The sequence below is a fragment of the Geospiza fortis genome, unplaced genomic scaffold (genome assembly GCF_000277835.1).
Source record: "Geospiza fortis unplaced genomic scaffold, GeoFor_1.0 scaffold154, whole genome shotgun sequence".
Lineage (NCBI taxonomy): Eukaryota > Metazoa > Chordata > Aves > Passeriformes > Thraupidae > Geospiza > Geospiza fortis.
In genome coordinates, this window is record NW_005054397.1 from 1,543,638 (window position 1) to 1,567,475 (window position 23,838).

The 23,838-nt window shown below is 40.5% G+C and overlaps 1 protein-coding gene across 1 annotated transcript in view; it reads right to left on the bottom strand.

Moving 5' to 3' along the window:
* Positions 1–1,533: 1,533 nt before the first annotated feature.
* Positions 1,534–23,838, bottom strand: part of WRNIP1 (WRN helicase interacting protein 1) — a 24,902-nt gene continuing 2,597 nt past the window's right edge. The window contains exons 2-7 of the mRNA XM_014308979.2: positions 17,050–17,241; positions 15,800–16,047; positions 8,898–9,130; positions 3,744–3,899; positions 2,768–2,847; positions 1,534–2,309 (exon numbers count right to left, since the gene is read on the bottom strand). Coding sequence (XP_014164454.2) covers positions 2,034–2,309; positions 2,768–2,847; positions 3,744–3,899; positions 8,898–9,130; positions 15,800–16,047; positions 17,050–17,196 — 1,140 coding nt within the window. The 5' untranslated portion in view covers positions 17,197–17,241 and the 3' untranslated portion in view covers positions 1,534–2,033. The remainder of the gene's footprint in view (positions 2,310–2,767; positions 2,848–3,743; positions 3,900–8,897; positions 9,131–15,799; positions 16,048–17,049; positions 17,242–23,838) is intronic.

Genomic DNA, 23,838 nt, shown 5'->3' on the forward strand with positions numbered 1-23,838 from the left:
AGCATGCAATTCATATCCATTTTTGCCCTTCAGCAAACTTCTCAGGGTAAACTTCAGGTAGTCAAAAGCCAGAAAACAAAAAGGAAAATGTGTTCTGTGATATTTTAATTTCATTATTTCATCTTGTGCTTTTGAAGCAGTTTCATTAGATTGGCTTGTTGAAAGCAGCACTGCCAATCCCGTATGGAGACTGCATAAATTGCCGAGAGCAGAAGGGGATGTTTTTGCCTTGGGTCTGTTTTGGAGGGATGGGAAATGTTCACCTCTGAGGACATCTGGTCCTGATGGACTTTCTAATGGAGTGTGGAGTTCTTCAAAGAGAGGAGATGACCCTCCATAAGGGGCTATAAAAGAGATGCACATCAGCAGCAGGGAGAGAGCAGGAAGCAGCCACTCTCCAGTGCTGCTAATTACCACAGGGAGGAAGGGAAAAGGCAAATAATCCTTGGCTTGAAGTGCAGCCATGCAACACAATGGCTTTGAAACATTAACTTCTTGTTACCAATATTTTGGTAGCCATTTAACAGCACTGTCTGATGGATCTACTCTAAGGGACATGATTTCTGCCTCCATTAGAGGCTGAGGAATGAAGCACCACGTCTGAACCCTTTGCCAATCTGTGCTGCCCCCTGAAGGTGAGCACATGCTGGTTCAGTATGGAAAAGACCACACCTTGCTTTATTCCTCCAAAGGCATTTCAGAGGACCATCAGGATAAAAATACTAATCTAATTAATCAACCCCTTAATTTATGCAACAAGCAAGTTCCAACCAAACAACAACAAAGTGAATTGTGTTAAAAAGAAAAGTATGCAAATGTACATAAATAAAGCTTGTTGAAATACTTGCTTGTCTTTAGAACAACATTTTGCCCATTCAGAAACTACTTATTTAAGGTAGAACATAGAAATGTTTAAAGATTATGAGTGAAACCCTCTAACAATACACAGTCATGCAAAAGGTTCCATTTCTGAAACATTTCAATTACATCAGGATCTTTGGCTTCACCCCTACATCACGCAGAACTTTGTATGAAGAGAGTCTCACAAAAAAATTAATCTCCAATACAAATCACAAAGTTTTGGAGGCTGTACATCCAAAACTTTTGATCAAGGCCAAGGGTCAGCAATCTGTCTTGAGAATTAAGAGCAATAAGCAGAATGAAGTTGGCTTCTGGACTTGGCACTGCATTCTCAACCCACAGACCTCCTGGCTTGTGAATATTGCTCTGAATGAGCTCCAGACACGCGGCTGTGGCAACCCCTCTGATCTGAGCCCACACAGCACAAAAACCTCTGCTGTCAAGAAATACTCACCTGCAACTGGTGTGGTCCAGACAGCTGACCTGCAGGTGGCTGGGTCATATCACAGCTGGAGAGAGGTGCAAAGAGGTTGGTATCACTCCAGTGGTCATTTTCATGACTATTCTGCTTACAAAATTAATTTAACTTGCTCTGGAAAGAAGGGATAATAAAATTAAAGGAACTTTCAAAACCACACTGCTGTCATAGGACTATTTAAACAAATGCATAGACACTATTTGTAACAGCTTTATTGGTTTAATAACTGTTGTACAAAATTGGTCTCTGAAAGATCCTAACAGCAAAAATTACTCTGTAATTATATTTTGTACAGTATTTTAGGTGAGGAGGTACAATTTACTATTTTTATGGAAAATATTGTTCTCAAAATCTGAAACAGACACTGAATTTAAAAAGCAGCACAGTAATATTTCTTGTCTCACAGCAAGAGCCAGAAACACAAGTCTCTTGATTTTTTCTTAATTTCATTTAAACCAGTGACGGCACTATATGGATAAAGCTTATTTTGCATTTCTACACTGCCTAACAGCAATCCTTTACAAAATACCTTGTGAACAACAGCAATAAAAGTAGAAGGATAAAAAAGTATCTAGAAGGCTTGGTGGCTTAATCCTTTTAACCAGGGTGACAGGCAGCTGACACTGTAAGGGGAATTTCGATCCCAGTAGAAATGTATGAGTCATAAAATCAAAACCCATTCTGAGCACAGCAGTCATGTTTTTCGTTCCTTGAAGAAGTCTGTTCCTTTCAACTCTTCTGGTAGGTAGTCCTGCTCCACAGGTTCCTTGTACATGGGGTTGTATTTGTAGCCTTTTCCATAGCCCAAGTTCTTCATGAGCCTTGTTGGGGCATTTCTCAGGTGCAGAGGAACAGGGGGCAGTGGTCCTGTGTGCATCCTCAGGCATTCCTTAACATTGCCATATGCCTTGTACACCTCTATGGACTTTGGGGCTCTGGCAAAGTACACTACACACTGTGCTAGAATCACCTGCAAACAAGCAGAGTGAAATGTTAAATTACTTCTTTTAAGCTCTTTGGGAAAAGGTCTGCTATTTAGGTTGGTTGTACAACATGGCAGGGATTGTTTTTAAACTGACCTCTGCCTGCTACTATAATATGAATACTTAAAACAATATGAATTATTTAAGAATACCATAGCTCCGTGGTTTTCACTACTAGAAAATAATGGCTACTTTATCTATCATAGGAAAAAACAGAGAAAAATTATGTATGTTCATGCATCACATTTTAACAATAAATAGTGACTTCTTTTTAAACTACAGCATCTATTTTAAGAGCTACAATGTTCTCTTGTCAAAGAAAGGACATGCAGAATGAACAAGTAACTAAGTCTGCCCTGTCCTTGCAATCTGCTTCTTTTTACAGTTACAGACAGGTTTTACAGATTGCAGAACTTTCAAATCAGTGAATTAATGAAGTATTTACCTCACACTCAGGCATTCCAATGAAGTGACAGCCTTGATAAGCAGCAACTGCTTGTGTTAAAGCCAGAGGATCTGCCAGTCCTACAGAAAGGGATCAGATAAAAGCATGTTAAAGTCAATTTACTTCACTTAATGTCTTTTTTTTTTTCAAACTCATTTTCCCTTTCCTGTAAGGTATCCATGCACATTTCAGAGATGCTTTCTCAGATATTGGAATTCCTGGTACAGTACTAAATCATACATAAGATGCACTCCCTCCATCCACACGCTTTACTCCTCCCACAAAAAAAAAAAAAAAAAAAAGAAAAAAAAAAGAAAAAAGAAAGAAAAAAAAAAGTCTAAGCTGTGTGTATGATTTGGACTGAATCTACTGCCACACAGTGGCAGCCAGAGCACTGGCTGACCACATATGATTCTCCTACCTTTTGAAATTAATAAAGAAATGGGGAAATATTGCTACACAGACATAGCTTCCCACGTCTCCTAACTCTTCACCCATAACACATGTGCTAAAGGTTTTCCTGGATCTGCTACTTTGGATAAGTAAATAAAGATGCCTTACAGCTATTAAACCTAAGGAATGCAGGTCAGGTAGGTATTCATGTGCCAGAACTTATTAGAAAACTTATCAGAAAATCAGATATCCCTGAAATACACACTCTCTGCTGGCAGAAGTTTACTGGTGACCTACAACCAGCAGGGCTTAAAAGAATCCATATTAATACACACCAACCCTGACCTCAGAAACATTTGTCTTTCCTGAAATAGGTAATCATCACAATGATACTTCATGTAGATCTCTGCCTGCATGTACAAAGTTTTTATACCGTGTATAGCATTTCAGTATTTTGTACCTATTCTGCATATAACTGTTTTGGGTTTGTTTGTTTTTCAAAAGCCAACTTTTAGAAAGCAGAGAAGCCTGGCAGGTCTTCATTCAATGTGATGTTCCAATGTGAAATATTGCAAATACTGACCTATATCTTCACTTGCAAACCTCACCAGCCTCCTTGCCACATAGAGTGGATCCTCACCGCCCTCAAGCATTCGAGCAAGCCAGTAAAGGGAAGCGTTTGCATCAGAGCCTCTCATAGACTTGTGCAGGGCAGAGATGCAGTTGTAATGTTCTTCTCCTGTTCAGGATGGGGGAGAAGCAATACACAAAGCTGTTAGGAGGAAATTAAGGGAAATGCATTTAAGGGAACAGAATATATTTTAATAGATTACATCAGTAAACATAAGCTGCTTTTTCAAACTCTTTTTAGGGATATACGGTTACAGCATTCATTATTGTTTTCAGTGCCTTCATGGTTTCCCATGTGAATCATTCCCTAACTACATAAGCAAATCAGAGCAACTGCTAATGAAAAGAAAGTTTTGGTTTTTTTTAAACATTGCTAGGAAAACAATTTGGGTTTTGTAAGCTAACTGCCCTCCTTTCAAAAGAAAAAAGAAAAAAAGATAACCCCAGATATCTTAAGCAGTTAGGAAGAAAACTCTACATAAATAGTTTGTAATTGCCAAAAAGTACAAGCACATACAAATAACTGATCATTGCTTTTGGACACATGCAGAGCTCTGAGAAGACAACACAAGAATCAGAGAAATCCAGTGATACAGGATATCACTGGATATAGTGATACAGTGGTGATATTTTAGAAAAATGACATTTCATATAATCTAAAACTTGATATTGAAGTGCGCAGTAAAACACGAGTTTGATGTGCTCTATAGGGGTGAGAAAAAAGGAAATGCCATGGATATACAATGATGGAACATCATACAATTTATAAAAAACAGAATTGCAGTACACAACCCTGGCAAACCCCTAAGAAATGCTGAGTTCAAGTGTGGACACCTAACCTACTGCAACAACACCTGGAATGCCAGGCTTCTAAGTAAAAAGTGGGAAGACTGAAAGAAATAGAAGGATTTTTTTTAATATTAAAGTTTAATATATGATTAGATTTGGACTCCAAGGAAAAACAAAGCTATTCCACAGATCTTCTAGGGCTACACTTAAAAATAGGGAGTCAGTATTACAAACACTGAATGAGACCCTTTCTGCTTACAATTTTCCTCTGTGCAACTGGTTTTGATTCTTATGCATGTCTTTTAATCAAACTTGTAAGAATATTTTGCTGCAATATTGTCAAACTTTCCATGTTATCTGCTTTTTTATTTTTTCAAGTGCCTGGCATTCCTTGGCTCACAGCTAAGTATGTGTTGCAAAGGCAACTGGCTGCATGCACAGCCATCTGTTAATATTCCTCTTCTTCCTAAGGCTAAAAGGATTTACAGCCTGAGGGCCAAATCAGAACACACCAGTGACTTGTAGGCCCTGAAAAATAAAAGGGCTGCCTGAGTGAGTTTGGGAACCAAAACTGCCATGCTGCTGCAGTTGTTCCTTTTGTAGCCAGCAAGACCTCCACCTCCCAGGTCCATTGCCCCCATTTCTGCCCCTGCTGGAGTGTGATTCTGTGGGGAATTCAACAGGCTGCCGGCAAGCACAGGCAGTCAGACAGCTATTTTTGCTAGGACTCCACACAAAGAGCCCTGGTATGCAGCCCTCACTGGAGCCAACACAAACAGCACGTCCGTGTTCCACCAAAACACTTGAGTCAGGAGCAGTAACCCTGAGCAGCTGAACTCGCATCATCCTCTTGCAAGAGGCGTCTCTTGGTCTCTTAAAAGTAAGGAAGATGGCCTTTAAATATCTCCAGAGGTTGCACTCATCCAGAGTTTTCTGCTGGAGGCTTTTATGTGCTGTTTGGGCTACTGTAAAATGTCGTATGCGAGGATTTCAGCTGGAGAGGCAGAAGGAATCCAGCAGATAGGTTTGGTCTAGATATATAAACGTGCAGGGAACTTCAGACTTCAGCTGAGAAGGGAAGTAGTTTTCGCCTTTTATTTCCTTTGTTACAAAGTTAGTGTTAGTGACAGAGCTACAATGACAATACTTATCAATCAGTATAATCACATTGCATTATCAATTAAAGACAAAATACAGTGATGTGCATTGGAGAGAGATCTTACATTTCTGTCTAAAAATACAGTTTATAAATAGTCTGAGATACCAAAAGCAGTTTAAAAAAATCAAGAATTTTAGTAGACCTTTATTTATTAGCCTTCTCATGCTGGTTAGCTAACATATAGGTTTGGGCCTTATCAATTCAGTTGAGAGACATTCACATACCAGTTTATCTATCTCTGCTGAATCTCAGATGCCTCTTGAAATCAAAACTATGAAGAGTTTTTGGAATCAAAATAAATTTTCTCTATGCAGTTTCCACAAAGGCAAATACCCTTCTGAAACAAGACACTGCACAAGAGGCTTTGTGGAAGAGAGGGCTTTTTAGTGCCTGACATATACAAATGCATAAATCTTGCTGACATATGCCCAGAGATTGCTCTATGTGCTCATGAGGAGTTTTCAGGCTAGTTTAAGATGATGATTTATCTCAAGTCATATTGGTAGAAGATAGGGAAAAGGTCTTGTTCACTGACCATAATTAATATTTGAGCTTCTTAAACAATTTCTATGTGCAAAGCAGTGTGCATAACTAAAATCAGTTCCCATCTCGAATTATTTTCTCTCTTAGCCAAAGGTAAACATCAAACTGCTCACTGATAAAGGAAAGAAGAAAGCCTTGGAAGTAAGAGTAGACCAAGAGCATGGATGAGAAGACTTCTCATTCTGATCCAGCAGAAAAAACCTGAGCTGGAAAAAACCATTGTGGTGAGTCTGATGATTTAAAGACAGTTGGAAATTCAACTCCAAATAAGCCACTCCCCTACCCCAGCAATGATGTGCATGGTATGGAATAGCAACTTATTCCTGTCCACATGGCTCTAAGCTCTGCCTTGACAGCAAATCCAGGACAGTGAGATACCTTCTCTTTTCTCCTCCTGAGAAGGTAAAGGAAAAACTGTGTTCCAGACCGCAGAATAAATTAACTTCAGCATAACACATTCCCAGTCTTTACCATACATGAAGTTATGTCACCACACAGACAGTGAAATTACTGACATTTATCTTATTAAATCAGTGCTAGCAGAGTGATACAATCTGTAAAACGAAGGGGCAACAATACAGCTCTATTTAAAAGATCTAGTCACTGCCCATCTGCTGGTAAACTTCCATGAATTTGGTTGCCACATCATTTTTCTAAAAGGATCAAAATTTTAACAACTGCAATTAAAAGCTAAAATATGGCTAACAGTTTTTGTTTCCTCTCCAACTGCAGGGGCTTCAGGCAGCTAAAGGTGTTTCTTTGTCCTTCCAGCTAAAATGCATAAACTATCTGCACAAAAATCTTTTCTTTACATGTTTGCACATAGATTAGAACAACAGCCTGACAACTGCATTATGAGTGATTTCTTTCCTAGATTACTTGCTGAAAATACAGAAGAGCATGCTGAACTACACATATTTGGCAAATTTTGCAGAAGGTAACAAAAATAATGTAAAATAAAAAAGTCCATATTTACACTCTGAACACTAATCAATTATTTGGTGCTTTCTGCATGAACATGTAACACGTGTATGTTGCTGCTATCACGATTAGACCCTCCACTTTAAAAGACTGAAGCATTTTATTTTAGAGGACTTTAGATTCCACCACCACAGCTGTGATTCAAAATGTGTTAGCTAAAACATGCTACCAAAAAAAAAAAAAATTATGCAGTAGCCACCATCTAAAAGTCCTTTGTATTTAAAAGGACAAACAGCTACCTCTAATATGGACAAAAGTGGTCAACCTGCAGCCAACAGTCAGTGGTCAACACAGACCATTCCACAGAAGAGAGAAATTCTGGAAAGACATGGCAACCTGCTACTGTGACAATATCTGTGTCAGGCTTTCTGGCATTTATACAACCCAGAAAAACAGTTTTCACTGCTTTCACCATTCTGAAAATCACTAACCAAAAACCCCACAATATACCACAACAAAGATTACTGAAACAGAGAAGGGCCTGATACACTCTACCCAGACTTGATGCAAGTCTCAGGAAGAGGCACTCTGTGCCACCTCTACCAGAGCAAGAAGGTGCAGGAGGGCTGGGAGCAATGGACACAGCCAAGAGTTCTGTGTGACAGTGGCCACAAGGCGACAGCAAACTCACAAGGGACCTACACTGTGCAAGAGACTCGTACCAGCAAACCAGTCAGATTTTCCACTTCCTTCTGATCATGACCTCTTCCTGCCACAGACCCCATAAAATGTTTCTTCTCCCTCGCCCTGCCTGCCCTCGAGTTCTCAGCTGCCATTAGATCAGTATCTGCCCAGCTGCCTTTCTCCTGACAGTGAGTCATCATTATTTCTTTGTAGCAAGAAGGCTGCAAGTGGGCATATGTTATAACCAGCCTCAAGAAAGCTCTCATCACAGATTTTGAACAGTGGCAGTTAATGCAGCATATCAGAAATAGCGGCCCCAAAAAAAAATAAAAAAGAAAATAAATTAGTTCTCCAAATACTGCTTGGCATAATCATTTCATACTATTCTGCACAGTCATTCAAGTGTTGCTGAAGAACCAGCATATTCATTCAAGGGGATTCACCTGATCTGACACTCACTGATTTTTAACCCTCTAACATAAAATGGTTTAGTGGCCAACTACTGTGATGCCTAAGATTGCCAAGTCACAAATTTAGCAAGAGTGGTTATCACTCTAGGAAGCATTAAGTGCAATGCGATTTACGTGGCCTGCCCTAAGCAAGCTACAGAATTCATTACCTTAAAAAGCAACTCTAAAAATAAAGCAAACTGCTCAGGTTTTGACATAACATATTGCTGTGGATGTGAGCACTCACAAGACTTTCAAAGGAGTAAAAGTGCAATGGAAGATATCCAGCCTCCCTCACAGACCTTAAATAACAAATAATTTCACCATGCAACTAACTGTTCTCAGGACAGCAAATGGGTCCTTCAGCTAATCTACACTTCCTGGTTGAGAAGGAATTTCAAGCGGAACTGCATTGTAGAGGAAAAGTAACTTTTGGGACAAACTTCAGTACAACTACTGTTTCAGTAGAGCAGTTGGTACAAAAAAGGGAGAAGAAAGAGGAATTAGAGAAGCTGTCACATTTGGAGAACATCGCATCTCAGAAACTGCATCTGTTACTCACCTGCTCGGTCGTACAGGATGTGAGACCGCTGGAGCCCCTCCTTTACGTGCTCTTCTGTTACCAGAATGCCATGTGCAGCACCACCTTTGCCAGAGGTGTTCAAAGGAGCGTTCTTTCCTGCTGCTACTCTGGCCTGAACTGCCAATTGGAGTCCATTCAGCCCAGTCCTGGCATCCCCATCACAAAGATAGGCAAGTGTGTTCAGAGCTTTCTCCTCTATGTACACCGGGAATCTGCAACAGAATAACCACACACCCTTAGCCCCTATCGCACTCCTCTCCCTGCCTGTTGTGCTGGAGATGATGTTTCTTTACAAAGTTCCTTGATGCACAGCTGGGTTTAAGATGCGTCTTAACTTGTCCTGCAGAACCAGGGGCCCACCCTCATCCTCCTGCTCCAGTGCCTGCTAAATACAATTGCACATGAAAAATGCAGGGAAGGGGCTCTTATCTATTTAACCCCCTTATTTTTCCTCACCTCAATAAATTCAACAAAAACTAGGGTTAGGTTTTCACCACAGCCCAATTCTGATACAGCCAGCTGAACTTTAAAAAGTTTTACTCCATCAGCATTTCACTGGTAGCACTTCAAATTCCTTGGTGGAAGAACAGTGAAAAGGAAGCAAGCTATCCAAATGCAGGTGAGAGAATATAGTGAGTTATAAAGTCATTAGCATAATGTTTTGAACTACTAACAACACCAAGAGGTGCTATCAGTTGTTCTTTAGAAAACAACAATTGGAAAGATTGTTTACAATGTAAAACACATGCATCCTACTTTTTTGGTATTACAACTTAGTCACTGGGGTACAAAAAAAAAATCTTACTAGAATGAAGCTGCATCCCAATACATGTCCATCACTCTTCTTGCCATCTACTGCTCTAAGTGTGCCAGAACTATACAAACATGAAAAATTCTAGTGAAATCACAATCTAAATTAACAAGTCACTGAGATTAGTTCAGTTGATTGGACCATGGTGTCGATATCATCAAGGGTTTGATCCCTGTATGGGCCATTCACTTAAGAGTTGGACTTGGTCCTTTTGGGTCCCTTCCAGCTCAGAATATTCAGCGATTCTATGAAGATGGGAAATGCAGCAGCAGGATCTCCTGAGATCTTCTAATGGGTCCATGAAAAATCTGTGAGAATAACAAAGTTTTGTCTTTAGGCTGCAGTTCTCACTGTTGGGACACATCCAAACCAGTTCACCTCTGCATGTTTCACAGGCACCCTGCTGGGGAATTAACCCTCGAACCTCAGTTATGTAGAAAAGGTAACATCTAAGGTGTTGCCAGGCAGAGGGCATAACTGATCTGATTTGGAGATGGCAGCTAATGGAATTAAAACATGACATTAATGGCCCTAACTGAGCCACTTCTAGTAGCTGCACTGTAAATCAAGAGTGACAGGTATCAGTAAGGATTAGCACATAGGGCTTGGTGTGAGAGGCCATTTCTTATGACGCTCTTGTGTGTCAAATAATTAAGGATTCACAATAGCCCTGCACTTCATTTACAAAAAGATGTGTTACTATTACTACCAGTGGTGTAGAAAAAGGCAGCATCAGGATTCACAGACAAATGTGTCCACTGATTTTCTTTACTTGTCATCTCTTCCTCCTTGCAAACCCACTTTGCACTTGTTACACAAAAGAAAAAGACTGCAAGTTCTGGAAAAATTTTAGCAGTTAATATTTGAGTCCTCTCATGGCCACACGTAAAAAGGAAGAACTAGTAGAGCTGCAATCTTAATCAACCACTGCAAGTGAAAGCTGACAAATGTCTTCTAGGGGCAAATCCCATGCTGCAGAGTAGACAGTAAGAATGACATCCTGGCAAAAACAGATGCATCACATGCATCTCGTAATGACTTTTTTCTATCTCCTTATTTCTCATGTATTTGATGAATCTAGTAAAAAATATTAACACACATAGAGTGGCACTTTTGCCAGGGTGTTTCAAACACCGTCTTTGAACAAGGAAGCAGAACAATGCAAGTGCACAGAGACTTAGTCAATTATCTCAAGCATCAAATTCATTGAAAATCAGGAAGCAACATTCATGCCTCAGCACTACAGATGGGTACCAGATCTTTCATATGCCTTAAATTAAAAAAGCCAGCAAGGAAAGCAAAAGTTCTTTTTAAAAAACCACCAGGCACTACACACAGACATCCTGCTGCTAAGACCTCCTTCAGCAGAAACAACCCCAAATATATAACATGACGAGCAAACACTTCTCACACACCAGCCGGGCATAATTGAGAGAAGGTTTCACCTTCAAGGACTAAGCTCTTTGCCTGCTGCTTGCAGAGAAGCACATCCTGTGCTTGAGGCTCCTCACACTGATACCACAACTGCAGACAGTGACTGCAAGGAAAGGGGAAGCACTGAGAGCACTAAAAGGCAGGTACTACCTTGGAAGAAGCTAAGTACAGTCTTTCCCAAAAAAAGTTGAGGCCTCAGAGCACTTTTGCCATTTATCTTCTAATTGAAAGCTGAGTCGTATTCCTGTCTCTTGTTTCACTATAGGACTCTAACTGCCCTGTTGACTCAACGTAAGCAATTTATATTACAGGAAGTGAAACAAATATTCACAAGAAAGTGAAAAAGCTGGTTACAAGCAGTGGCCTTGTCCATTTCCATGGTGAAATTCAGTTGTAACCTAAGGGTAATGGCAATTACAATCCAAATAATGCATTATGTATTGGCTGATCCAGTCCACGCCTACAATAGCATGACTTGTAGGATGTGATAAAGAACAAGAATAAATGGAGAAAACTTCCACATACAAGCCGTTTGCACAGCACATTTATGAGAATCACTGATTGGAAATAACACAATGCTTTCCTGTTGCATAATCTCAGTGCCATACACATTTGGTATTTCAAAATAATAAAATGTTATACTCAGAATAACTGAATTGAGATTTTTTTTTCTGAGCAATTAAGACCTTAAATTTCATTTTCTGATGATTTAACTTCACTAGGCAGGAGTCTAATTTCAAAATCATGATGGCAATTATTTCAATACCTTGGCTTCCAAAAACCACTGTTGTGATTTACATTTTTAAGCCCATCCTGTCTTCAGAAGCTCAAGTGCCCCCCTCCCTCCAGTTTATCCAACTCCTGCACCCATCAGAACCGCAAGGCAGAATAACATCTATGCTTTCTGACTTCTTTCCAAGCTCCTGATACGCTTGCAGATGGGCAATCCCATATTTTATTCAACTTCCAAAATTAACCCCGAACACCCACTGGATGCCAATGGTCAATGTTGGTACCTTGTAACCAATGATACGGAGACCAAAACATAAACAAGCCAAAAGGGACGTGCTGGGATCCATCACTCACTGGGCTGAAGGTGATATACTAGCTCAAGGAATGGAAAACTACCACTACAGGACAATAAATCCTTCTTCCAGGTCCTCTTTATCGCCATTCCCTCGAGACAGTTTGTGCCAAGAACCAACATGAAATGTCTGATGAACAACCCATTAAACCCACACAGCACCACTGCATTTGAACCAATGACAAGAGAGCATAAGGAGTATCAGGGAGTAAATATAAGGAAGCCCAAGCAACTAGAATCTGTGTGACCAAAGATTTAAAAAATTACTGAGCAAAACACGAGATAAAGCACTCACGGTTTCTTTCCCATATAAATCAGTACTTTCTTACTTTCTCAGTGCAATTATTCTCACTATGTTCACTCCTTGGCAGATTGCAACACTTTTACAGGCAAACACAGTTCTTCAACTGAACTACTGCAGTGTAATATGCACTGCTCACTGCCTTACAGTATTGTCTCCCAGTATTTCCTCTCACCTCAGCAACTCATTTCCTGCAAGGAAACTGAATAGGTATTCCAACTAAGGAATAATTTTCAAGAAAGTATTGAACACTGAAGATCCAAAGGAATTCCACCTTCAGTGTTGTGATTTACGAACCAGTGAATTCAAAACACGCCAGAACTTGTAATACAGCCAGTAGCAAGCTGAACTGCATGATGTCTGGGCTTGCCAACAGGAACCTGGGGTTCCTTCCATTTCCCTCAGCTGTGTGCCTTCTGTGCTATCTAGCTTCAGACACATTAATCAACCATCCAGTCTACTGTCTGACTTCAATTAGAGATACCATTATGAGGGCAGCACTTGAATGACAAAAATAAAAAGCCAAGAGAAGAATTTGGTTTCTTCCACCCCTGACACAGTACAAGTGTAATGTATGAGTGCACACCTGGAACAGCTGACGCTACTACTGACATAGCATAAACTGTAGAAAGCACAAGCAGTTGCAGCAATAAAAAACATCTTTAACATTGACTTCTTACTTTTCTTCATCATGTTTCTTCCTTTCTCATTTCTCCATCTTCAGTATACTGAAAACTATACTTCAGTGAAGTACAGTTTTCAGATTTACTCAAGACTTCAGAGGCACAGTTTGATGGCAGTAATGCTGATGCAAATATAACAAAAAGCACATATTATCCTAAATAAATCCAGTAATTAACATAAGAACTGTCAAAGAACCTTTGTGAGCCATGACGACACAACAAACAGAAAGATATCCAAGAAGTAAAACTCACTGCTAGTTGCTCCAGCTTTAGAGCAAGAAAAGGCCACAGTGGAGTGAAAGAGAATCCAGGTCATCTAACCTTATCAGAAACCTGCACCAATGGCATAAGCAAGATAAGAAAAATCCACAAAGAAAATCTAGGGGAACAGTTTTGGGTAGAGCACACTTTCCTTGTGGAGTGCAGATGATGAAATCTGTTGAATCACTTGGGGATGGCTGCATCCTCGCCAAGCACACAAGACGCTTGTAAAGACTAAGGAAGATTCACCCTCACCTTATTCCTCAAGGTAATAGGAGAGACCACAAAGAATCATCCTCTACTTTGAAATCTCCTAGGTAAGTCATCCTGTCAGACAACTGATGTGATACTAAAACCATCTGATTAACTGAGGCCAAGTAGCACATGTAGTACTTCATACTACACTGCTGTGGCTTGGAAGGGGAGACTAACGTGGGAAATTAAACCCAAAATTCAATGTACACATCTCTTCTGGCTTCCTGCTAGATCTCTGGAGCATTTTCAAAGTGGGTACACCCCACGGTCTGGGGACGTGCTGCCTTACAACTCCTTTTCTCACTCTGGTTTAAAGGTGAGCACCATTAACAACCAAATAAATTGTAATTGGTGATTTCCATTTATTCTTCAGGACAGTATGAACAGTTACCTGCCTGCATCTAATGACAGTCCTGTTCCATAGAGGCAAGGTGTAAAAAGCTGAGACAGTTGCTCCTGCAGAGCAGTGGAGAGGAAATGAAGAAGCAGAAATGGTACGGACACTGAAGCAAGAAGCAGGAATCAATGAGAAATCCAAACCAGAACAGGAGGGTGAATGGCTTATAAAAATCTGAACTTATCAGCAACAGAGTGTAGGAATTGTAGCTCAGCACCAGATTGCATAATGAAAAATAAGAAAGACATAGCTGCAACAAAACCTCCTCAATTCAAACTCCCATTTTTATTTTTAAAGGCTTGGCTCCCATGACTGCCTTTGGAGTGTGGCCCTCTCTCCCCAGGGAGAGATTTCTGAAACTGTGTTAGTCTGACAGTCTGCCTGCCAGACTTCTTTCAGTTTGATGAAGCACCGTGCTGTTTAAATCATCCATAGCTATTGGAAGGTTAGACATGGAGAGTCCAGCGAAACCCAAACCCAAACAACTGCAGCTGAAACTATGCCTTGTACTTTAATCCTGTACAGAAGGGAACGTCTCTGAACCCCAGTCAGGGTGTAGCCACAACCACAGCTGTGCCACTACATTAATGCTGACACGCAGTACTGCCTTCTTTTCTAAAATTCACATTACTACAACACATAAAAGTTACAAATGAGTAAACCATGAGGCAGGGTTACCTAAAAATAAAAAAGGAATCCCTTTCCTTACCTGCCCTGACCTCAGCATTCGGGTAGCGCTTACAGCATTCTTTGTGCTTACATTCTGTGACAAAGTTCAAGTGGATTCCCTCTCATTTATTTCATACAGTCTGTCAATCACCACCATGCCAATGCACTGTAAATTACCAGGAGTGCAGCCAAGAACCAATATGAAGGAAGTGTAATAGCTTGCACGTGAGTACCACAGTACCACACATTACTCTTATTTGCCAGCCTCCTGTTTCAGAAGGCAGATAACATCTCTTGTAGACAAATCTGGATATTGTTTTTTCCAAAACTTACTCAAATGTTTAACATGAATTTATCTGTCTGGACATCAAGGAGCAGAGAAAAACAAAGTCTCTCTTAAAACAATCTATTGACATCTCACAGCAACAGTCTCCTCTCGTCACTGGATATCCTAAAACACAGCACAGGACTTATCCTGCAACTAAAGAACAGAAGCAGCATCATCCTCCCTGATCTCATTAAAAACAAATTTTCGGAAAATAATGAACTTCTGGCAGGCACTTCCAAATTAAGAGGGGATAGCCCATCCAGCACTTAACAGTAACATGATGCTTTTACAACCAGTAGCAAGAAGTAACACACATTAGGACATAACAAAGACCCAGATACAGGCTTCCACAGCAAATCCTCAGCAGCAGAACAGATTTAAATATCCTGAGAGGGTGAGTCAAGAGTTACAGATCCAAGTACAAAATTCTCTCCTAATCCAGACAGTGAGATTATGTTTTGGATGGAGAGAGCCAATGCTTTGAATTCTCTCTCTCCTGTCACCCCCGCCCCTGCCATATGCTGCCACTTCTTTTCTTTACTATCAGAAGTGGCTAGGGTTTCTCTTCCCACCCCCCAACTGCTTCATCCTCTCCCTGGCAGGCAGTCAGCTCCTCGGGCTGTGCATGTTAACACCCCGCAGCCCATAAAGTACTCACTCTGAACTCTTGCTGCTGCTGCTGCCAGTCGCAGGGGGGGCGTGCTGGTCGCCCTGGCCCAAAACCTGGAGCCCTAAGAACCTGACAGCCCTCATCAGAATTGCCTCCATTGCTTCAGCCGAGAGCTTCTCCAGGACGATCACCCGGCAGCGGCTCAAGAGAGCGGCGTTCACTTGGAAGGAAGGGTTTTCTGTGGTCGCTCCTATCAGGGTCACCGTCCCACACTCGACGTGAGGAAGGAAAGTGTCCTGAGCATGGGAGGGAAGCAGAAAAAGCTGATCTCGATCAATGACAACCTGAAACATCCCATGTGAGTAGGCTACCTTTTTTTTTGCGTCTTGTGAGACTTTGGGTTCCCTGTTGATATGACAAATAACCACATTGACAAGGCAGTTAATCTGCACAGATATGGAAATGATTTAATTTCATGAACACAACACCTTAATAATAAATGACTGCACTGAGAATGTCCCAACCAGCTGAAAAGAAATACGGTAAAGAAATCTGCAAATTCTGGGTTTGTGTGACTTTGGTTTATTATATGGCAACACAAGAAATCATGAAGTTGCCTTATCAACCGTAACAAATAGTGAGGCTACTCCTAAATACACTTTGAATCAACCTTTAGGGCTACAATTCCCTGCTTAATTCTGTACGCAGTAAAGTACAGGAAGATTACAGAACAGTTCAATTTAAAAACTGCAGCCTGTAGTACAGAATTCAAGCTTTCCATGGCACAACTGAAAAAAACCTTATACCTAGGAAAGGAAAAAGAAAAAAAAGCCCAAGTGATGGCTGCAGTGTTATCCTGAAGTACCATGCCATGATTTATTTTTTTCTTACACAGAAGAAAGGACAACATTAAAACACCCACTTTTGGCACATTCACATTCCAGACCTTTGTAAAGGTAATACAGAATGCTACCTCCCAGATGGAGGCTAAAATGAAGATGTGTGCAGCAAACACTACTAACATGACTTTGCAAAAATAAAATTTCCTAAAAATATCATATAAAGACTAGCATATAGGTATAACTCAGCCTTTTATTTAAATCTTTGACTCACAATAATTAAATGTTGGTTGGAAGTTAGCTAAGGAATTTAGTTTTTATGTTTCTGCCAAATTCATCTACTACAAGTATTAACACAGAAATCAAAAGCCCAGAGGAAGGTATCACCTTAAGGCGAAGTGGGAGATTTTACAGAAGTGCTGACAAAGGCTCTTTTAAAAAACCAGTGTAGTACAATACCTGCTGAGATTTATTGAAACGATGGATCTCATCAATAAAGAGGATAGTTTTCCTCTTGAAGAGTCTTTTTTCATTCTGGGCTTGGCTGATGACATCTCGAACATCATTTGTCTTGGCACTTGTGGCTGACAGTGTCACAAACCTCATGCCATTCTTTTTGCTGCTGTTGGCTATGATGTGCGCCAGTGTAGTCTGAAACAGCAACAGGAGAAAGCTTTGTGAAAATCATTTCAGACACAGAAAGTACCAATTTAAAGGAAATATGTCAAGAACAAAGCTATATATTTTGGACATAGGGGCAGTGTTGACAGTTTACAGAGTTAAGGCATTTTAGCTCACGTTATCCTAGGGCACAGAAGACTTAAAAACTTCCTGCTAGAGGTAGCTGCCAATTCCTCTGCTGCATTTCCAATGCCTGCACTTTTCCATACCAGACCCAGTGAGCCTCAGTACTGAAAAGGACAGCACTGACAGCTGTCTCCTTTGTCACAGAAGAACTCTCTGCCAAATACATTTCTGTCACAGAAGACGGGCTGACTGCAATTCCCTGTCCAGTTATTTTGTGGACCATGTTAATGGATAAAGAGTTGGACTACCCCAAGACACCTGCCTAAGAGCTTACAGTGCAACTGCATATGAGAAATAAAAAGCTACAATGTTATTAACTAAACCCTTGTATATTTCAAATACACATAAAAATGAAATTAATCAGACTGCAGTTTCTACAAAAGCATGAGAACATTAGCATTAGATATTTACATGTGTACTTCAAAAAATGTAACACTTAAATCTAAATAGTCAACAAGTAATCAAATGCTGGCCCAGAGAAGCAAAAGGTAGCTGACTGAACAAACTGGCTGTTTTTAGTAAGCAGCTATGTTGTTTTTCCGTCCTTATGAACAACCCCTTCAAATCCAATTTATTTATAATTTCACTTAGCCTACCAAAGCACACACACAACCTCCACTGACCTCCTGGGTAGATTTACTACACCAGAACATATCACAGACATGATTTTGAGACTTTCCGTCACAACCCTTAGTTAACACAAGTGTATGCCCCAAAGACACTGTATCTCTATTTGAAAGTACTGCTAGAGAAAACTGGCGATTCTTCCATCAAGCTCACTGTTCTATCAGAGAAGGATTCAAAGGAGACCGCAGACAGGAGAGCCTCAACAGATGAAGACAAGGACAGGTGCCAACAAAACCACCTCAGAAGATATTCTAAGTGGTGAGGTTAAAGCAGCAGGTGGTGTCAACCTGATCCTCTTGCAGGGAGGCTGCAGAAACAAGCACCTACCACTTGGCTACCAACGGTGTTGCAGTACCCTGCTCTGCCCATTTAATCGATCTCCTTGTCCCTGAAACCGCAACCAGCCCAAGTTAGAAAATGAAAGGCTAAGGAGAAGGATATATTGTTATTTATTCTTGCTTCAGTTTTAGTAAGGGCTTCCTGATTGCCTTCAGAAGCGGTGTCATTTCAGGTCCTGACACAAGACTCGCATCCCATGTCAGATCCTTCCTCGCTTCCTGGAGCTCAATCCACCAGCCCATCCCCAAGCTGAATCATTGCAGAGGACAAGACTGGAAAGACACTTGGAAAGTGTTTGCAGGAAAGCCTACAGATATTAGAAAGATCTGAGAAAATAAACAAATAAGCAAAGTCCATCCCCACCCCACCAAAACCAAAAGAAAACTATCTTTGAAACTGAGCTACCAAATTAAAACAAACATTCATGATTCATTACAAAAGGGCCTTGAATCAGAATGTAACTTCAGAGGATATATCCATGCCTTAAAAATCTCTGAAAGCACAGAAACACCCAATACATCAAATTTGAGGAGGAAAAAGGAAAATGTACCTCTTCCTTCTCTAAAAGTGGCAGTGGTGTGAGGACAAAGGAATAAATAAAGCAGCATTCTTCTTGTAGCTCCACCTGGACTGGTAGCTCACATTGTACCCTGGCTGTCACTCAGAGAATTTTGTTATTTACAAAAAAACCAGTAAGGACTTTGTTTTAAACACACACACACACACACACACACACACACACGACTCCATATTTCTAACTCTAATTTATGGGAAAAAAATCACAGAAATTTGTTTGAAAGTTACCGTTAGACCAAGAACCTACTTGAAATCTGCTGCACGGATCTCAGCCAGCAGATACCTCTCCCCCTCTGCCAACTTGCGGGTCACCAAAGGTTGCAATAAGAATAACATACATTGCCTTTCAAATGCAATGTTTGACAAGGATAGGCATGTTCACAACCTCTTCCTTCTGTTCTGCACAATCAATCATTCAGCAAGTCAAACTGCCTATCACACAGATGTAACACTTTCCCTGGTCCTCCAAAAGACTTCCCATGAGTTCAGGATTTTTATGCTGCTTTTTGTCCTACCATCTCAAGCAAAAGTCAGTAACAAGCTACAGTTTTCTCCCTCTTTCTTACTTCAGGTTGCAACCTAAAGGAACACATATCCTAATGGAGAATTCATGTAAGCAAAGTATCTTAAGTATGAAGGCACTAGCACAGAACAACTGTAACTCATATGGTAAACTCCTAGTTTCCCCCATGGGCAATGTATTTAAGAGACAAGAAAATTATAAATCTGATATAGAATAAGGCAGAAGAAAACACACTGATTATCCTTCATAATCTAAAATAAAATTTGAAGTTTGATTCTTACTCTGGAAAACAAATCTTTTAAAATAGTGACACTGATATTGCAATTTACTGTGAGTACCCCTGAATCAGAACCTGCATAACAGGCACAAAAGGAAAATCCGAACAAGTGGTAATGTGCTCCTTTTATTATACAGGTGTTTCTTATTTAGTTCATGCTTTTTTTGTTTATGTGCAGGAGCAGGAATATTGTTTCCCACAAATTAAGACTAGGAGTGATCCTGCAAACTAACCTTTTGCTAACTTCACTAAAAATAACACCTTACAAAGCTCAGTGTAATATCCTTGCCCGTTCCAGAAACCATTCTTAGTTCTCTTCTACTATGACGCCAAACTGTTCAAACTCATACCTATGATGTCAACTTTTATGCTGAATATTGTGAGACTTTACTGACCTACCTGTTTAGACAAGCTAAAGCAGTGACATCATAAAAAGCTGGTCTGAAACAGAAATATACTCACCAAGAAACTTCTGAACCATTATTCACCAATGAACAACACTTAACTTCAGCCCATGGTCATTTATTTCCAGACCCATCACACACAGAACAAACACTTAACTACTGAAACTCTCCTTCATCATCCTGTACCAATTGCTTTGTGTCAGCCCAAATGAGAATATCCTTTCCCAGCGGCTGAAACTGTCTCAGATTTACAAACAACCAGCAACCAACCAACCAAAAAAGCCCCTAAACAAACAAGCTCACTCACAGCAACTACGCTACCCATTTTTCTAGGCTTTAATACAAGTTATGGATGAAACAAAAGCAACCCACAAAGCATGCGTGGCTCCACACACCTCCCACTGTCAGAGCAGAAAAGTCCATCAGATTTGCTGTTTGGTAAGCTGGGTGTTTGTACTAGGAGGCAAGAATTTTCTGTATACCCAGAAGTTTCCCTGACTGGGCAACACTCTTTTAAGTATGAAGTATTTCTCTCCTCTCTGCACTGCCACTAGTCAAAGCTCCCTCACATCCACGGCTGGAAGAAACAGTTAAAAGCTCATACAAGTTAATCCAGCCTTATTGATGCTGATGTTCAAGGACTACCTGCTCAGATGTAAGATGGTCTTATTGATTTTTGCAGCCCTGTACCAGGCCATTAAACTATGCTCATCACATTAGCTCACCAAAGCTCCTTACAAGAATGAAGTGTGGTACTGCCTAGCTCACTTCAGGAAGTGGAACTGGAAAAAACTGGGAAGGGACCAGAACACAGAATTGGACCATATCAAGAATACTGTGAAACCTAAGGTTCTTCCCATATACATGGTTTTCCCAGGAAGTCTGGAAGGCTGTAGGCTCTGCCAGGCCACATTTAGGTGACCAAAGCAGATCAGGCAGAGACTGGCACAAGTGCAGCACAGCATGGATTATTCCTGAGCACGGATAATCTAGTTGGCATATAGGTTTCCCCAACAAGTGACTTTGCTGGCTTGTTCCAGAGCAAACCACAATGTAAATTATGTTTGTGGCAGGGATGACAAGAGACGGATAAGCCCAGTGCAAAACACAACAGGCCAGTTACACCTACAGACTTGCAGGGTCTAAGCCGTGTTATCAGAGTGCTGAACTAGCACCCTGATTTTCTTTGCTGCTGCTTGACCACGACTTTGCAGCTATCTTTTGCTCTTCCTTTATTCTGGCCAGGATTTCCAAATCTTTGTTTACATGGTGTTGCCATCAATGGTCTCCCCTTACCTTCAACCCTCCCTTTGCTGGCAGCAGGGCCATACTGTGGCTGCCAAGCAATCATGAAAGGCCGTGCTCTGTTTCACTGCCTTGAGGGAGACACCAACAGCATCCTTGGATGCCACACAGGGCAGCAGCTCTCTGGGATGTAGCTCTCTGGATGTTCTCTGTGCCACACTGCGTCACAGGAGATAAGCCAGGCCGTGTCTAAAGGAAATTGGCAGCACAGCAGGTGAACATAGCCTGGGGACACTGTCTATAAACACAATCAAAAGTAGCAGCAGTTGGTGTTTATATAAGGGCAGATGCTATTCTTACCCATCTTGTTTGGTTCCTCAAACCCCAACTAGCCCACTGAGATACTACTGGAGGAGTAAGTGTCACTGAACAAGAGACACAGTATGTGCTTTACAGCACTTCCAGAATCCAAGCCCAACCAAGCATAAACAGATGCAAGGTCATTGCATAATGTTTGTTGAAATGAGCTGTATCACTATTTGCTGTATTCTGATTTGTGTACTTAAATTCCAACTGCTTTATGGATACAATGGTATTTTCTCTTCCAGCGTTCTCTTCCTAGAGAGCCACCCCAAGTTATTCCTGATTTAGATTGGCATAAGCAAAACCAAGCACACTGCATTACAACACTGCTCCCTGCAAAGGAAGTGTTGCAAACACAGGTAACTGCAAAAGCTAACCCATTTTTCAGAGCTGTCCTGGACTTTCAGTTTACACACTGTAAAAGACATGATGCATTTTCAGTTTAAAATTTCATGCTAATCAATTGAAAGAACTCATTAGTTCAAATGGTTCAAATCAGGCCCCAAGCCGTATGAATAAGAGAAGACCAAATACACTCAAGCAATCAAACAGCCCGTGAGGTAATCACTTGAATCAGCAAAATAGGAAGGGAATGATAAATCATCATCACTGGGAAGGGATGATAAATACGTGGGCACCAAAACAGGTGTTGGACTTTCCGTCTGTGTTTCAATAGGTCATTTATTGAATGCAAAAAAAGAAAAGAAACACAGGGAGTCCTAGAAATAAAATATAATGTCAGAGAGCATTTGATAGCAACTTCAGGGACCACTTACTGGGGTTTTTAATGCTTTGCACTCAGACTAACATTGCATATTTTATCTTATTACTGGAGTGCACACATGAACCTCAAAAAATCATGAATGCTCTTTGTCTTATCTTCTGCAAAGAGTGGGTTCATGCCACTTGCTACCTATTTTTTTCTTGTTACGCAGCAGCCATAAGAGGGAATGTTTACTGTACTTAAATACGGAATGTTCAGGTTTATAAGGCTTAAACTTCATCTGTGGCAGCAAAATTATTCGGTGCTCAAGTTACGCTGTGTCCCCCCGCTAACTCTTTACTAAAATTGGTGCCCCAATGGCAGACATGCAAAAATCTAAATCCCTGTATTAAGGTGCCATAAATCACAGCACAGCTTACTCACATTACACTCGGATTTATACAGGCCTTTAAAAATTTGCATAGTCAGTATGAACAAGCTAACTGTTCCTAAGTTAATAACCACGGCATCTCTTTGAAGCACTGTTTCTTCTGGCCTGGGTCTGGTCAGCTTCTTAAAAGAAGAAAATTGGCTCTTGTGTTCAACACTTAAGAGTGACAAAAGTGCAAACAAAAAGTCAAAGTCTTTTCATCCAGAGCACCTTGGCTTCCTATGTAATTAGGATGACAGATTCAAGGTACAAAGATCATGTTCCCTTAAAGTAAGAGGACTCAATACAGATGGAAACTCAAAAGAAAGAGTATCACAACGGAAATACCCCAATTTTGTCTTTTGCATTTTGAGGATGTTTCTTTGAATATTCAAGTGCAGCTGAGGCCAAAATTGGCTTGGGCAGAGCAGTTACACAGCACACACATTTTTACTCTAGTACCTAGCTTTATTGTTCTCATGATAAAAATTCTCAAAAAATACTCTTGACCTACAATACGAAATATTATATTTATAGCAATTGAAGAAGCAAGATTATTTTCTTTTTGCTTAGAAAAAGTCTGTGGGACTACAATTTTTCATAAACATCCAGATTGAAAAATAATACATAAATTTATTTGAAATTCGGCCCTGATGATTTATTCCATGTTCAGTTATTTTTTTTTACTTACTCCTGCTCTACCCTTTTCAAAAGTATCAGTTACCATGGCATTTGGCTGTAGAAATGGAAGAAGGCATTGATGGGCTGCAATAACCAGATTCCATGGGTAGCAAGAGCCTGTAGAGGTTTAAGAAACGTATAACCATCTTACACAGCACTTCTGAATTTAGACTAACATATCTAATTATGCTGCTATTTTAGCTCTTTGATGGGCAGAGCTTGGTCTTGTTACATACGAGACTACATAGCAAGCAGTTATTTCTTAGTGTTTTT